At 43.1% G+C, this 18,385-nt stretch overlaps 1 protein-coding gene across 1 annotated transcript in view; it reads left to right on the top strand.

Annotated features, from left to right (window-relative positions):
- Positions 1 to 8,472: 8,472 nt before the first annotated feature.
- LOC141088041 (ras-related and estrogen-regulated growth inhibitor-like) overlaps positions 8,473 to 18,385 on the top strand; it is a 214,119-nt gene continuing 204,206 nt past the window's right edge. The window contains exon 1 of the mRNA XM_073573899.1: positions 8,473 to 8,832. Within this exon, the coding sequence (XP_073430000.1) occupies positions 8,724 to 8,832 (109 nt within the window). The 5' untranslated portion in view covers positions 8,473 to 8,723. The remainder of the gene's footprint in view (positions 8,833 to 18,385) is intronic.

Here is an 18,385-nt window from a genome sequence, read left to right on the forward strand (position 1 = left end):
TGCATATAAACGTGGAGATGCTCATAGTTCTGGTCCAGGAAAGGTCAGAACTATGGGATCAGAGAGATGCCCACTATGGAGACTGGGCACGCAAGGAGGTAGCGTTGAGAATTATCTGCACACAGATATTCCATGATTATGGTGAAAGATGTCGTGAGGTCCAAGAGCAAATTAATGTAGTAAGTACAATATTGTTCAATTAATCAGCAAAGTTTTTTTCATATTGTCTGCCAAAAAACCACTGCTAACGCTTCCTCTTGTAAATGGTATGCCCAAAATGTTTTCACATTCCCACTTCAAAATGAAGCAAAGCTGTAGGCCCCATTGCAATGTCGGCATATTGACCTTAAATGAATCTGTGATATCCGCAAATGTTGGCACCCTAAATTTACTGATGTGACCAGCTTGCACCCTTTTCTTGCAAATTGTGAACCTAACCAAAGGGCTAATATTATAGATTTTTGTGACATACATTATGTAAGAAATTCATACAGGTTTTTGGGCAAGATTAATAATATCTTCTGTGCCCATAGGTCAAAAATCCTAAGTAATGTTTTTTTTGGATTGTTAAAATGTGTTCACACTCTCCAACATATCCCCATTTTAAAAATGTTCCCTTTTTTGGTGTCTATTGCAGTGACTGATGTGACAAGACGTTGACGCTGCTGTAGGGACCAATATAGGCAGGAGAGACAGCTGCGCGCCAGGAGTGGAGTGTCTGCACCCAGTAAGCGGAAGTATCTCTATCATGACCGCCTCAACTTCCTTGCTTCCTTGCACACCAGTTATGGATCTGCGACCATAAGTGCATGCTGCATGCCTATCCAACTCTTTTTTTTTTTTTTTTTAGTCCAAACCTTAATGTTGGATTTTTGTTTCACCAGCACCAAGTCAAACATCACAGAGCGGGAGATGGCATCCGACTCCAAAGTGCAAATTGACCCTGTGGTAGATGGTGCTGAAGGGGCTGGCCCTTCTTCAGCACCTTCAAGGGGCACCCATCCTCCATCACCACCACCACCAGAAGCATCCAGCCAGCAAGTAAACCCAGAAGAGCAGGGCAATAGTAGCAGCCCCACCTTGGCTCTGGATGCGTCTCCTCAGTCCCCAGCCATTCCCCGACGTGGCAGGCGCAGGAGAGAAGGAGCACGACAGGAACCTGGAGGCAGGTGGACAGAGGTGTTCTGGACTATTTATCTTCTGCAGCACATGATGATGGGGAGGAGGCTTATGGCCGGAGTCTGGCACAGTACCTACGGGCTATTCCCTGGGAGTTCAGGCTGCGTGCAAGAGGGTCACTACAAATTGTGCTTGACTCTTGCACACCACCAAATCATCATGGCACAGTATTTGGTTTTCTGGAAAGGTGGCAGCTTTCTTCCGAAAATCAAGTACATCTGCAGGGTAGCCAAGCCGTGCAGGGGCCAGCAGGCGGTGAGCCACTACCTCCTCCCCTGATGTCTACACCTCCTCTGAGGATGCCTACACCTCCTCCGCTCATGCCAACAACCCAAATTTGGCCTCCACAGGCCCAATATATGGGGCACAGCACACAAGGCCAATATGGTCAATATACCAGAACCAATGTTGGAGGCTGGCCACAACATGGTTATGGTACACATGGCTATCTTTGGGGATATGGTCAAATTGGTGAGTCATACAGTCATAACTACCAACAACCATATCCCAATTACCCCTACAACAACCCACAACTAGATTCTTCAAGGATGGACCCTACCCAACCAGCATCTGCTACCACACAGGGTGACAGTGATGTTGCCCAACAAACAAGGGCCAACACCCAAACAGGACTCCCGCCTTCCCCTCCCCCGACCTACCATCACTTGTAGTAGGTTGTATTTTGGGCCAACAAACTTGTGGCATATTGTTTGTATTGCTTTGTTATTGTTTAGCGTTATTTTTTTAAACATACTTTGTGTCTTCAAAGATATGCAACTTATGCCATATGGCTAAAATATGGTGTAACAATTCTTTTGGAACAGAATAAAATGTTCTTTAGTAAAAAAGCTTACTTTCGCTGACTGTTTCGGTTACTAATTGTTATGTAATGTGGAGCTTGGGAAAATATAAACATGATATCATAACAACAAAAAATACACACAAAAAACGAACATACAGCATATATTTTTACTGAAAGGCCAAAAAAATATACTACATAGATAATAAGGCATTCTCTTGACAGGGAGTACTTCCCACAGGTGAAACAAAATACCTGGTGAAAACATCATGGACTTTAAGTCCAGGGGGCTGACGACGGGGTGGAATAACAGTGGGCCTAGGGGCCACTAAATTTGGAAACACAAGTTCCTCATCATCAGAAGCTGCGCAGTCATGTATTCTGGTGAAATTGTGCAGGATAACACATGCTTGTATGACCAAATTAACATTCTCTTCACTCAGCTGAATGGCCGACTGGAGAACTCGCCATTTGGCACAAAGAATACCAAAGCTGCACTCCACCAGTCGTGCACATGAAAGGCGAAAGTTAAAGATCCTGCGCTGGTGGTTCAGGGATCTACAAGGATATGGCTTCATAACGTTCCTGGTTAATTGGAAGGCCTCATCTCCAACAATCACGTAAAGCACCGCATCCATTGTAGACCCTGGGAGCTGACGTGGTGGTGTGAGGTCAAATTGATTATTGCGCAGCCGCCGACCCATAATGGAAGAATTGAAGACTCTAGTGTCTCCAGTTCTTCCATAGGCCCCAATATCTATAATTACAAACCTGTAGCGACTGTCAACCAGGGCCAATAGTACTACAGAGAAAAATTGCTTATAATTATAGAATTGGGACCCTGAGTTCGGCGGCTTACGCATACGGATGTGCTTCCCATCCAGGGCTCCAATACAGTTTGGAAACTGACACGTGTCCTGGAATCCCTGGGCTATACGTAACCAGTCCTTCATTTTGGGCTCTGGCATTACCACTTGATGGAGTCGGGACAAGATTGCGGAACAAGTAGAGCGGACAATGCCAGAGAAGATAGATTTTCCTATTAAAAACTCTAAATGCAGTGCCGCATAGGACAGGCCAGTGGAAAGGAATCTAAAAAAAAACAAAACAAAGGAGACAAATGTGAAGGCAGGGCAACTAATATCTGGCCACGCTTTGCACAAATCTGTAGTATTCACATTTAAAGGCAGTCATTACCAACCAAAAATTACATGCTAGGTTTTGTGGATTTAGTGAACATTCATATAATGTACAGGATTAAATGGCCAAACATATTCCAAATTTTAACAAATATGTTAGGAATAAGGGATTGAAAATCAGTTGACTTGGTAAAACTTGGTAAAGATATCTTTAGAACACCTACCGTAAAGTAAGGAGAAGGTGCTCCTCGGCAGAAATACTTTTGCACATCCTGGAGTCCTGAAAGGTGATCCCGGGGCGTACAATCTCCAGGAAATGGTCAAAAGTACCAAGGCTCATCCGACAATATTGAAAGAACTTGTCTGGATGGCTACACAGAGAGGAATAGAGCCGATGGAAATGTCCTTTTGTGAGCCGGCGCCTCAAAAGTGGATGGACTCACATTCTTCTCCGCCCCCTCGGATCCGCAATCACTGGGTATGGCTCCCCATAACGTTGTGACAATACCCAGTTGTAAAGCACCCACTCAGTGATGTTAAAAGTCAGTCTGTAGGACATGTTTGTCACAAAGATCAACTAACACAAAACAAGTACGCACCCTACTGCAAAGTGGGGAGGCTCCCACATGTTGTTGAGGCAATAAATAGGAGTCTGGATGGTGATTTAACCCCTTTCTGACATGAGACATACTATCCCGTTCATGGGACCGGGGCCCCTATGCCCATGGACGGGATAGTATGTCTAGCGCGATCAGCGGCGCTCACGGGGTGAGTGCCTCTGATCGTGGCCGGGTGTCAGCTGATTATCACAGCTGACACCCGGCACTGTGTCAGGGGCAGTCACGGACCGCCCCTGACACGTTAACCCCTGGCACACTGCGATCAAACACGATCGCAGTGTACCGGGGGTTAGGGAGGCACCGGCAGAGGAAGGCAAAAAAAAAACCCATGTGGCAAACAGTAAGCTTTACATTGGGGAAAAAAATTCCTTCCCGATTCCACATACGGCAATCAGACTAGCTCCCTGGATCAACGCAATATTAAGGAAACTAGTGTATATACCCTGTAATATTATACTTTTCAAGAAAGGCATCCAGTCCCTTCTTAAATTTAGTAGGGAATCACTCATTACAACATCATATGGCAGAGAGTTCCATAGTCTCACTGCTCTTACAGTAAAGAATCCGCGTCTGTGAGTATGCTTAACCTTCTTTCCTCCAGACGTAGAGGATGCTTCCTTGTCCCCGTCAGTAAAGTTTAAAAAAAGAAAAGTGTAAAATTTATAAAAAACGCTAAATAAATAAAAAAAAAATATTCCTTGATAAATTCATTTTTTGGAAAAAAAAAACCAAACAATAAAAGTACACATATTTAGTATCGCCGCGTCCGTAACGACCCGCCCTATAAAACTGTCCCATTAGTTTAACCCCTTTAATGAACCCCTTAAAAAATAAAATACAAAGCAAAAAGTAATGCTTTATTATCTTACCGCTGAACAAAAAGTGCAATAACGCGCGATCAAAAAGACGGATATAAATAACCATGGTACCGCTGAAAACATCATCTTGTCCTGCAAAACACGAGCCGCCACACAGCATCATCAGCAAAAAAATAAAATTATAGCTCGCAGAATAAAGTGATGCAAAAATAATTATTTTTCACATAAAATTGTTTTCAGTGCATAAAAGCGCCAAAACATAAAAAAAAGACAAAAATGAGGTATCACTGTAATCGTACTGACCCGAAGGATAAAACTGCTTTATCAATTTTACCGCTTGCGGAACGGTGTAAGCGCACCCCCCAAAAGAAATTCTTGAAATGCTGGTTTTTGTTCATTCTGCGTCCCAAAAATCGGAATAAAAAGCGATCAAGAAATGTCACGCGCCCGAAAATGGTACCAATAAAAATGTCAACTCATCCTGCAAAAAATAAGACCTCACATGACTAGGTGGGTCAAAATATGGAAAAATTATAGCTCTCAAAATGTGGTGATGCAAAAACTATTTTTACAATAAAAAGCATCTTTTAGCGTATGACAGCTGCCAAACATAAAAACTGCCATAAATAGTAAATCAAACCCCCCCGTTATCACCCCCTTAGTTAGGGAAAAGTAATAAAATTAATAAAATGTATTTATTTCCATTTTCCCATTAGGGTTAGGGCTAGGGGTAGGGTTAGGGCTAGGGTTAGGGCTGATATTAGGGTTAGGGGTATGTTGGGGTTAAGGTTGGAGTTAGAATTGGGGGGTTTCCACTGTTTGGGCACATCAAGTGCTCTCCAAATGCAACATGGCGTCTGATCTCAATTCCAGCCCAATTCTGCGTTGAAAAAGTCAAATGGTGCTCCTTCCCTTCTAAGCTCTGCCATGCACCCAAACAGTGTTTTACCCCCACATATGGAGTATCAGCCTACTCAGGACAAATTGCAAAACAACTTTTGGGGTCCTATTTCTCCTGTTACCCTTAGGAAAATAAAAATTGGGGGCAAAAATATCATTTTTGTGAAATTGCTTGCATTATAAACTTCTGTGAAGTACTTAGGGGTTCAAAGTGCTCACCACACATCTAGATAAGTTCCTTGGGGGGTCTAGTTTCCAAAATGGGGTTATTTGTAGGGAGTTTCAACAGTTTAGGCACATCAGAGGCTCTCCAAACGCGACATGACACCCACAGACCATTCCATCAAAGTCTGCATTCCAAAACGTCACTACTTCCCTTCCGAGCCCATACAGTAGTTTTCTCCCACATATGGGGTATCAGCGTACTCAGGACAAATTGGACAACAACTTTTGGGGTCCAATTTCTCCTATTACCCTTGGGAAAATAAAAAATTGGGGACTAAAAGATCATGTTTGTGGAAAAAATATGATTTTTTTTATTTTCATGCCTGGGCATTATAAACTTCTGTGAAGCCCTTGGGGGTTCAAAGTTCTCACCACACATCTAGATAAGTTACTTGGGGGGTCTAGTTGCCAAAATGGTGTCATTTGTGGGGGATTTCCACTGTTTAGGCACTTCAGGGGCTCTCCAAACGTGGCATGGCATCCAATCCCAATTCCAGCAAAAAAAGTCAAATGGCGCTGCTTCCCTTCCGAGCTCTGCCATGCGCCCAAATAGTGGTTTACCTCCACATGTGGGGTATCAGCGTACTCAGTACAAATTGCACAATAACTTTTAGGGTCCTGTTACCCTTGGGAAAATAAAAATTGGGGGTGAAAAAATATGATTTTTTAATTGTACAGTTGTACGTTATAAACTTCTCTGAAGCGTTTGTGGGTTCAAAGTTCTCACCACATATCCAGATAAGTTCCTTGGGGGATCTAGTTTCCAAAATGGGGTCATTGTGGGGGGTTTCCACTGTTTAGGCACATTAGGGGCTCTCCAAACATGTCATGACGTCCGATCTGAATTCCAGCCAATTTTGCATTGAAAAAGTCAAACGGCGCTCCTTCCCTTCTGAGCTCTGCCATGCACCGAAACAGTGGTTCCCCCCACATATCAGGTATCAGCGTACTCAGGAGAAATTGCACAATAACTTTTGCAGTCCAATTTCACCTGTTACCCTTGGTAAAATAAAAAAAATTGGACCTGAAATAATTTTTTTGTGAAAAAAAGTTAAATGTTCATTTTAAACATTCAAAAAATTCCTGTGAAGCACCTGAAGGGTTAATAAGCTTCTTGATTGTGGTTTTGAGCACCTTGAGGGGTGCAGTTTTTAGAATGGTGTCACTTTTGGGTATTTTCTATTTTTCTATCATATAGACCCTTCAAAGTGACTTCAGATGTGATGTGGTCCGTAAAAATAAAATGGTGTTGCAAAAATAAGAAATCGCTGGTCAACTTTTAACCCTTATAACTTCCTAACAAAAAAAATTGTGGTTCCAAAATTGTGCTGATGTAAAGTAAACATATGTGAAATGTTACTTATTAAGTTTTCTGTGTGCCATATCTCTGTGATTTAAGGGCATCAAAATTCAAAGTTGGAAAATTGTGAAATTTTCAAAATTTTCGCCAAATTTCTGTTTTTTTCACAAATAAACGCAAGTTATTTGAATGAAATTTTACCACTAACTTGAAGTACAATATGTCACAAGAAAACATTGTCAGAATCAGTGGGATCAATGGAAGCGTTTCAGAGTTATTACCTCAAAAGGGACAGTGGTCAGAATTGTAAAAATTGGCCCTGTCATGAACATGCAAACCACCCTTGGGGGTAAATGGGTTAAATTGGTTTCAGGCCTAAAAGCCTTTATATGTCAATTTTAAATGCAGGCGAGAAAATCTCGCCATACGGATGCTTACATGTGAGAAAATCGCAAACTCGCATTAAAATCGGATAACATACGGATCAATGTTCATGAAACATTTGTGCGATTTTGGTCTGTCAAAAATGGTCCCATTTTTTCATCGTTGTGTGTGACTCCAGCCTAAGGCGTCAAATGGTGTCTACACAAATCATTAGAAGGCCTTTGCACAACATTGGGCTACAAGCCAGGCATCCCTCTACAGGTGATCCTTTGACCTTATGCCACTACACTTAATGGCTATCATGATGGCAATGGAGGCTGGAATTGTGGACTATCTTACGGCATGAGTCCCGCTTTTGACCTGGAAACTATGTAGGAAATATCATGAAGAGGCCTTCACAAGGGAACATCACACTGGTCCTTCTCCCAGCTCCCAGAGGTGGCATAATTTAGGGTTCTTAAACAATCATTCAGGTAAAAAAACAAAGCAAAACAAAAATCCTTCATTGTTATATTCTCTTTCAGTTCAGTACTATCAGTAGTATGGACCCTGCGGCCTACGACTTAGAGTGGTTGTCAACCAAAGGTAAGAGGTGTATGAGCTATATTGAACTACATTTTATAAAAGTAGCTCCGTAATTGTTAATTTTAAGGTGAAACCTTTTAAATCTATGTACATTGCTTTATTTTAAGCTACAGCAACCGGTTTGCATATGGCACGGTAAAGCTGTGTCCTTACTCCTTACCATGCCTTGGCTGCCATTGACCTTTCTGAGACCTGCATGTGTGAACGCTCAGTTTCTTCTGTCCACTTCTGCAGAATGTACTGGGTTAAATACTTAGTGAACTGTAATCAGGCAGAACACTCATCACCTCTGGTCTCTCTTGGTTTTTATCATCAGTCACTTTTGCTTGGAGCAGTGGAGTTTGTTAACTCTCTATAAATAAACTTTAGACATTGAATCAAAGATCTTGAATGCATACCCTTAGGAAATAAAGTTAAAGTTGCATAATTTACTCAATGTAATCTTTTGACATTTTTTAATGATTTGTGCTCCTAAACAATCCCAATCTATTCTAGAAAGTCCTCAAGTACATTGCATGCAATTTTCTGCTTGAACAGCCAGAAGAAAAGGAGGCGGGAATACACTGAGAAGTAGGCAGGAAATATTCGATTTAGAGAGGAGAGGTTGGCTGGAGAACAGAAATGAAATTATTTCTTGCCAAACCAAAAAGCACAGCACCAGAAACAGAATTACATGGCATATCAGCCTAGTGCAGCATTCCTCCAACACTCCTAATCTGCTGCCTGCCGAATTAAATTGGCCACATTAACGATCCATCCAAAACACATTATACGATGACCTCAAACTTTCCACTTCCTCGGCCTCTGAGAAGATCCTGGAGTTTGGCTCCTGCCAGGACTCTGCGCATTGTGGTTCTGGGGCAAAGCGCAGTGGGGAAAACAGGTAGGATGATGTGGATGACAGTTTTATGCTATTTTATTGTGTACGCCATAAATTAAAGTGTTTCAATAAGAATAGATGTATTTCCGAAAATTACAGAGCATGTGTTAAATTGTGACTCTTGTGTGACAACTTTGGTAACGTGTCTACTAGGTGAATTTAGTTGTGTATACCATATAGTAGGTGTGTATACTCTAGATTAGGTGTGTATACCGTAGATTAGGCATGTATACTGTAGAATAGGTGTGTATACTGTAGAATAGGTGTGTATAGCTTAGATGTCTATACCGTAGACTAGGTGTGTATACCGTAGACTAGATTTGTATACCATAGATTTGGTGTGTAAACTGTAGATTAGGTGTGTATACCATAGATTAGGTGTCTATACCATAGATTAGGTGTGTATACCGTAGTTTAGGTGTCTATACCATAGATTACATGTGTATAATGTAGATTAGGTGTGTGTACCGTAGATTAGGTGTGTTTACCGTAGATTTGGTGTGTTTAATGTAGATTAGGTGTGTATACCTTAGATTTGGTGTGTATACCATAGATTTGACGTGTAAACTGTAGATTAGGTGTCTGTACCGTAGATTAGATGTGCGTACCGTAAATTAGGTATGTTTATTGTAGATTAGGTGTGTATACCAGAGATTAGGTGTGTATACCGTAGATTAGGTGTCTATACCATAGATTAGGTGTGTATAATGTAGATTAGGTGTGCGTACCATAGATTAGGTGTGTTTACCATAGATTAGGTGTGTATATCGTAGATTAGGTGTGTTTAATGTAGATTAGGTGTGTAAACTGTAGATTAGGTGTGTCTATTGTAGATTAGGTGTGTTTAATGTAGATTAGGTGTGTAAACTGTAGATTTGGTGTGTATACCATAGATTTGACGTGTAAACTAGATTAGGTGTCTGTACCATAGATTAGATGTGCGTACCGAAGATAAGGTATGTTTACCGTAGATTAGGTGTGTATACCAGAGATTAGGTGTGCATACCGTAGATTAGGTGTGTATACCGTAGTTTAGGTGTCTATACCATAGATTAGGTGTGTATAATGTAGATTAGGTGTGCGTACCATAGATTAGGTGTGTTTACCATAGATTAGGTGTGTATATCGTAGATTAGGTGTGTTTAATGTAGATTAGGTGTGTAAACTGTAGATTAGCTGTGTATACCATAGTTTAGGTGTGTACCATATCTTAGGTGTCTATGCCATAGATTAGGTTTGTATACCGTAGATTAGGTGTCTATACCATAGATTAGGTGTGTATACTGTAGATTAGGCATGTGGACCGTAGATTAGGTGTGTATAATGTAGATTAGGTGTGTATAATGTAGATTAGGTGTGTATAATGTAGATTAGGTGTGTATAATGTAGATTAGGTGTGTGTACCATAGTTTAGGCGTGTATACCATAGATTTGGTGTGTATACTGTAGAATAGGTGTGTATAATGTAGATTAGGTGTGCATACTCTATTTCATGGACTTGTAACACATCACCAAAGTATCTCACAGGTATGGACATATTTCAGTGTGAATTTGTGGATGAAGTGTTGGAATTATTACAATGTCAGAGATAACAATAAAGAGCAATTTACTCTCCCTAGAGTTATTCCAAGCGTTTAGATATTACTTATTGTGGTATAGTAAAGGGTGTTTTACTGGATGGGAGATACATTTCTCCCAGCAGATTAATGTTTGGCCGGGTTTTTCCCTAAAGACAGGACCTGCGATGATGTCATGCTCTCGTGATCAGCCCATGTGATGTCTACCTCACTTGTAGGAGGGGTTATGGGCGATGTAATGGAGGTTGGTGTTTGGCACATGGTGAGTGTGTGTCTGTAAGTTACAGGAACTTGGCTGGACTTAGCCTGAACTTGTATACAGGATCTCCGTGCTGCAGGACTATAGCAGGAAGACTCTCAACAACCCTGGGAATGGCACCTGGCGGATGCCCGTCCCGTGCAAGGGGTGAGTCTGGGACCAGTGGTTCTCTAAGCTGGAGTACATTTATGTTTTTCCCTTATTTTCTGTTAACCTGCTATTTGCAAAGTGACATTAAACCACTGAAATTAGACTTTAAGCCTGTGTGTTGCCTCGTTACTGCCGCCCTGCCATTACCTACCAGAGCGAATCCCTACATTATCTATATCTATCTATATAAAAATGAGTGTATATATCAAGCTATGCCCACTCCACATAGCCCCATCCACTCCGCATAGCCAAACTCACTCCACAAGCAAAGCGCCATATAATAAATATCTAATACATACATACATACATACAGTTAGGTCTATATATATTTGGACAGAGACAACATTTTTCTAATTTTGGTTCTAGACATTACCACAATGAATTTTAAATAAAACAATTCAGATGCAGTTGAAGTTCAGACTTTCAGCTTTCATTTGAGGGTATCCACATTAAAATTGGATGAAGGGTTTAGGAGTTTCAGCTCCTTAACATGTGCCACCCTGTTTTTAAAGGGACCAAAAGTAATTGGACAGATTAAATAATTGTAAATAAAATGTTCATTTCTAGTACTTAGTTGAAAACCCTTTGTTGGCAATGACTGCCTGAAGTCTTGAACTCATGGACATCACCAGACGCTGTGTTTCCTCCTTTTTGATGCTCGGCCAGGCCTTCACTGCGGTGGTTTTCAGTTGCTGTTTGTTTGTGGGCCTTTCTGTCTGAAGTTTAGTCTTTAACAAGTGATATGCATGCTCAATTGGGTTGAGATCAGGTGACTGACTTGGCCATTCAAGAATATTCCACTTCTTTGTGTCATGCTTACCGCGGCTCCCGTGCCCGCCGCCTCCTTTGCGTCCGCGGCTCCTGCCGCTGCTCCTGTTCCTGGTCCCGCACTGGCCACGGCCTCCAAGCGCGTCCGCCGCTCCCCGCGCGCTCCCGCGGCAGGCGCTCGTCCTCAGGCTTTCCTGCGCCCTGCTTCGCGGTCTGTCCGCCGCTCCCGGTGCGCTCTGTAACAGGCGCGCGCGTGCCCACTCTCATTGCATCCTGCCCCGTGGTCAGCTTCTCTGACCAGCCCAGGACGCATGCGTGCCTCACCCCAGACCTCAGCACAGTCTGGCTCAGCCCTTCTCTCTGCCTCCATGACCCTGGAGGCCTGACCTGGAAGTCCTGCCCCTATAAAAGGGAGCTGCCCTTTCTGACCCGTGCCTGATTATCTATTGTGTTCCACGACAGATTCTCGGGTCCCCCGGCTCCTGCGTTTTCTCTCGCTAGCACCCAGCCTTGTGCCTTTCCCGCCTTGTGTATTCTGCTGATCTCTCTCCATCTTGCATTCCCTTCCAGAGTCCGCCATTCTTGTCCGTTCCTGCCTACACCCGTGTGTGCCTTCCTGATCCGCTCCTGTCAACTCCGGTACCTCCTGCCTGCTCTCCGTTCAGTCCTGCAGCCGTCTCTCCTGTGCTCGCCAGCCTGCCGGCCAGCTCCGTGTTCGCCTGTCTACTCCTCCAGTTGTCCCCAAGTACCAGCTTCCGTGGCGATAGTCTCCTCCGGGCCTGCCCCTAACACTCCCTGTATAGGGGGTGGTACACCTGGCCTGCTCGCCTGGGGGTAGGTTCGTCGTCGCGGTCCTGTGGGTTCACCTTTGGAGTCTCCACAGCTTCACACTTTGCTTTGATAAACTCCTGGGTTGCTTTGGCTTTATGTTTTGGGTCATTGTCCATCTGTAGTATGAAACGACGACCAATGAGTTTGGCTGCATTTGGCTGGATCTGAGCACACAGTATGGCTCTCAATACCTTAGAATTCATTCGGATGCTTCTGTCCTGTGTCACATCATCAATAAACACTAGTGACCCAGTGCCACTGGCAGCCATGCATGCCCAAGCCATCACACTGCCTCCGCCGTATTTCACAGATCATGTGGTATGCTTTGGATCATGAGCTGTACCACGCCTTCACCATACTTTTCTCTTTCCATCATTCTGGTAGAGGTTGATCTTGGTTTCATCTGTCCAAAGAATGTTCTTCCAGAACTGTGCTGGCTTTTTTAGATTTTTTTTTTAGCAAAGTCCAGTCTAGCCTTTTTATTCTTGATGCTTATGAGTGGCTTGCACCATGCAGTGAACCCTCTGTATTTACTTTCATGCAGTCTTCTCTTTATGGTAGATTTGGATATTGGTACACCTACCTCCTGCAGAGTGTTGTTCACTTGGTTGGCTGTTGTGAAGGGGTTTCTCTTCACCATAGAGATTATTCTGCGATCATCCACCACTGTTGTCTTCCGTGGGTGCCCAGGTCTTTTTGCATTGATGAGTTCACCAGTGCTTTCTCAGGATGTACCAAACTGTAGATTTTGCCACTCCTAATGTTGTAGCAATTTCTCGGATGGGTTTTTTCTGTTTTTGCAGCTTAAGGATGGCTTGTTTCACCTGCACGGAGAGCTCCTTTGACCGCATGTTTCCTTCACAGCAAAACCTTCCAAATGCAAGCACCACACCTCAAATCAACTCCAGACCTTTTATCTGCTTAATTGAGAAAGACATAATGAAGGGATTGCCCACACCTATCCATGAAATAGCCTTGGAGTCAATTGTCCAATTACTTTTGGTCCCTTTAAAAACAGGGTGGCACATGTTAAGGAGCTGAAACTTCTAAACCCTTCATCCAATTTTAATGTGGATACCCACAAATGAAAGCTGAAAGTCTGAACTTCAACTGCATCTGAATTGTTTTGTTTAAAATTCATTGTGGTAATGTCTAGAACCAAAATTAGAAAAATGTTGTCTCTGTCCAAATATATATGGACTTAACTGTACATACAGAGGGGAAAAAAGTAATTAGTCAGCCACCAATTGTACAAGTTCTCCCACTTAAGAAGATGAGAGAGGCCTGTAATTGACATCATAGGTAGACCACAACTATGAGAGTCAAAGTAAGAAAACAAATCCAGAAAATCACCTTGCCTGATTCGGCAAGATTTATTTAGTAATTTATGGTGGAAAATAAGTATTTGGTCATTGACAAAAGTTCATCTCAACATTTTGTTATATATCCTTTGTTGGCAATGACAGAGGTCAAACGTTTTCTGTAAGTCTTCACAAGGTTGGCACACACTGTTGGTGGTATGTTGGCCCATGCAGACCTCCTCTAGAGCAGTGATGTTTTGGGCCTGTCGCTGGGCAACACAGACTTTCAAATCCCTCCAAAGGTTTTCTATGGGAGTTGAGATCTGGAGAATGACTAGGCCACTCCAGGATCTTCTTATGCTTCGAACCGTCACATCAGGTGGCCTGACGGCGCCCCCTTGCCAGCTGCGCCTGGGAAAAATGCACCACCTTATGTGGCTCACAGTCTTCACCTCAACCCCATCACCATCAATTGTGTCAAATCTACTATGATAAAAGATAATAGAGAGAGTTTGCCTGTCCGAATACTCCTGATTTTACTGGTATTAACAGATGACAGCTGCACTCCAGAAAATGACATGCTGGACCATTATATTAAAATCAATTGTGGATCACCCGCCAGGGCAGTGGGGTACTCAGAGGGAAATGTCACAGTAGCGGTGACCCGGTCCGTGGCCCTGGGCGTCCATGTAAAAGAGGTTAAGCGTGGCTGATTAAAGTTGATAAGTGGATGATACGTGACGCCACCTGTGGTGCTCGGCAATGAAGGGGTTAAGTCCACGCTGCAGGCAGATCCTCTGGGACTGATGGTATAAGGCAGCAAGATGTAATAGCTCCCCACAGGTAGAGCTGTAGTCACAGGGAGTAGTAATAGGTGTTGAGGAAGAGGGTGCAGTGTTAGGCACAGAGATGTAGCAGTGCTGAAGGGGTTGCAGGAAGAAGGCAATGACACAACAGGGTGCAGTTTTTTTTACCTTTACTTTGCTTTGCAAGTGCAGTCCAGGATCCAGATTACAGATGGAACAGGAGTTGGCCAGCCTGGAAGCAACTTAGCAACTTAGGAATCTCTATACGCAGCTGGGTTGTGTAGTCTCCTTTCTAGCGCTTATCTGAGGTACATGCAGTACTGAGTTACACTGAAGTTCCTCTTACTTGCTCTCGTTCAGAACCCCCTCGTATGGCAGACAACTGTAGCCTCCTTCTTCTGGCTCACACTTTGCTGTTGTGCCTCCGAGTCATATGTAGGAACAGAGCATTTACAGCTTCCTATTCCTCCAGTTTCTGCTGCAGGAACATCAGTATCCATACAACCTCGGAGACCGGACTCCAGACCATGCACTACACTAGAAGTGAGCCTTAACTCTGCTCAATCCTCCAGCTCTTCTTCTCCAGTCCACACACTTCGCCCTCCTCACACAAACTGACTAACTTCCCTTTCCTGGCCCCCAGAGAGCAGCTCCTCCCCCAGCTTTGGTTCAGAGCTCCCTCTGCTGGCCTGGAGTGGGAACCGTGCTGTGTGTTGAACTTACCTGACAGAAAGACCCTTTATTGCTTCCAAGCATGACATCACACTCCCTAGGAGGAAGGTAATGCCACTGTGGTGACCATACTCCTGGGGGCGCCACAGTTGCATCACAGAAAGTACCCAATTAGGCACAGACACTCTATTTCCAGTAGTGTTAACAGAGGGAAGCAAAAAACATAGTTCTAAGTGAAGACGCTCTAGAATTTTTATCTTATGTGCAATACAAGCATTTACTATAACTGATATTTTAGGAGAAGCAATAGCACCGTTATAAATCCAAAGACTCAGAAAGAAAGATTTCCTCTTGTTCTCCATCTGACCCAGACCTCTATTTCGACTGACTACTGCAGAGATAGTAGTGAGGACAGTCTTGGTCTTGACAGTATCAGGTGTAAGTCACTGAATGGCATCAGGACTCATTACAGCGGCTCTTTCACTTGAAGAGATGCATAGGAGTGAGAAGGTAAAGTATAGCAAGCATACAGGTGAATGCTTAAATTCTTCACTAAGCTCAATGACAACTTACAAGAAGCTGAAAAGAAGATAATGTAACTTATATGATTTCACTTTTTAAAGTCAATTGGGTTGTGATTTTAAGCTAGCTTTAAAATCTTTGTTTTCTGTAGCACATTGACCTGTGCAAACAAAACATGTGCTGCTGAGAAAGATGATATATGTGCACACAAATACAGCTTTGGCAAAAATTAAGAGACCACTGCACAGTTTTCTAAAAATCAGCTTCTCTACATGTCTGACAGCAATTCCATTCCTGTGTCAGTTGAATTCCTACCAGAGTACACCTCATTCTACTTAATGTGCTTCTGATTAGGTGATCACCTGAAACAATTCTTATTTAATGAAGCAAATTGTCTCCTAAGTCATGTAACAAGGCTCATTAAAGGGTCGACATTGACTCTTAGGATTGCTAGTTCCAATAGATGGCACTAGAGTTGTAGTCTTCTTCCTTTCTGAAGAGACAATTTGCATATTTCCCAGAGGAGCATTGCGGCTTTAAGTCTCCATATCTCGGCATGCTTAGCATGTCATTCTCCGCAAGGAGAAACGATACTTCTTGGATATTATTTAATGAAGGAAAGTATATAAAACCCTGCTGTGTTGATCACAATCCTTTTGCAATAGGAAAAGCTGAATGGCAAAACAAGTGCTAGTAATATCCCAAAAGTAATAGGAATGAAAAAAATAACTTTTAACCATGCCAAAGGAGTTGAAAAGCAAAGTCTTGATTGAGGAAAAGAAGGGCTCAATTCTGGCTTTACTAGCAGAGGGATACAGTGAGCGTCATGTTGCCTCATCCTTAAAATTTCTAGGACAGCAGTCCATTACAACACGGTCAAGCAGCAGACATTGGGGATAGCAAAGCTACAGACCGACAGAGGGCAAAAACGACTTTCCACTGACCAAGATGACCATCATCTTATTCGAATGTCACACAGCAACCGCAGGATGACATTAAGTGACCTACAAAATGAATGGCAAATGGCAGCTGGGGTGAAGTGCACAGCAAGAACAGTTCGTAACAGGATCCTAAAGGCAGGGCTCAAGTCATGTAAAGGTAATAAAAAGCCTTAAATTAATGAGAAACAAAGGAGAGCCAGGCCGAAGTTTGCCAAAGCCCATAAGAATTGGACCATATAGGACTGGAGTAAGGTAATCTTCTCTGATGAGTCTAATTTTCAGCTTTGCCCGACACCTGGTGGTCTAATGGTTAGATGGAGACTTGGAGAGGTGTACAAGCCACAGTGTCTTGCACACACTGTGAAATTTGGTGGCGGATCAGTGATGATCTGGGGATGCTTCAGCAAGACTGGAATTGGGCAGGTTAATCTTTGTGATGGATGTTTAAATCAAGCCACATACCAAGGTTATCCTGGAAAACAGTTGATTCCTTCTCCTCAGGCAATTTTCCCCAACTCTGAGTACTGGTTTTTCCAGCAGGACAATGCTCCATGCCACACAGCTAGGTCAATCAATGTGTGGATGGAGGACCACCACATCAAATTCCTGTCATGGCCAGCCCAATCTCCGGACCTGAACCCCATTGAAAACCTCTGGAATGTAATCAAGAGGAAGATGGATAGTCACAAGCCATCAAACAAAGAACTGCTTACATTTTTGTACCAGGAGTGGGCATAAGGTCACCCAAAAGCAGTGTGAAAGTCTTGTGGAAAGTGGAGTGCCCCGCGGGGCCTGGGGTACTCGGTACCGGGCCCGTCAATTTCAATGGGGGGCGGTGTCACGGCGTTGGCGACACGGTCCGTGACCCAGAGGCATCCAGTAATAAAATAGGGGAAAGTTGTGTGGTATTTATGTGGTAAAAAATAAAAATAAAGTTATTAGATGGTGAAATATGTGACGCCACCTGTGGTATTCTAGTCAGAGGTGACCAGCGCTGCGGTGTTGCTTCTCTGGGATGAATGTTGAGCGCAGTTATGATGTTGTAGCCCTCCACAGGAAGGGCTGTAGTCCCAGGGCAAAGATGTTAAATAAATAGTAAAAGTGGCTGTAAATGTTGGGTGCAGATAAATGAAAGAAAGACACAGAGAGGTGCAGTTTCTTTACCTTTTACTGTCATAAGTTGAGGATCCAAGAAAAGCACTTCTGAGCATCCGCGCTGCTTTAGTGATAAGAATTCTTCAGAAATCCATATAAATCTTTCAAGTTCTTTATTATATGTACTACAGAAACTACGCGTTTCGAGGTGGCAAACCGCACCTCTTCTTCAGGTTACAGTACAGAGTTGTACAACTCTGTACTGTAACCTGAAGAAGAGGTGCGGTTTGTCACCTCGAAACGCGTAGTTTCTGTAGTACATATAATAAAGAACTTGAAAGATTTATATGGATTTCTGAAGAATTCTTATCACTAAAGCAGCGCGGATGCTCAGAAGTGCTTTTCTTGGATCCTCAACTTATGATACCTAGTGGACGCTGTCCACCTGCACGAGCTCTGCAGCAGCTATATGACTGCAACAAACGTTGAGAGTGGTTGTGTCTGAACACAACCCATAAAGGGTGAGTACTCCAGAGTACTTTTATATTTTAATTGATTTATACCAGGTGAAGCCCTATGTCTGCGCCCCCGCCCTTGTTTTCTCTTTACCTTTTACTGGTAATAGGTTGCAGTC

This window comes from Dendrobates tinctorius, unplaced genomic scaffold (genome assembly GCF_039654945.1).
Source record: "Dendrobates tinctorius isolate UK_male_01 unplaced genomic scaffold, ASM3965494v1 ptg000037l, whole genome shotgun sequence".
Lineage (NCBI taxonomy): Eukaryota > Metazoa > Chordata > Amphibia > Anura > Dendrobatidae > Dendrobates > Dendrobates tinctorius.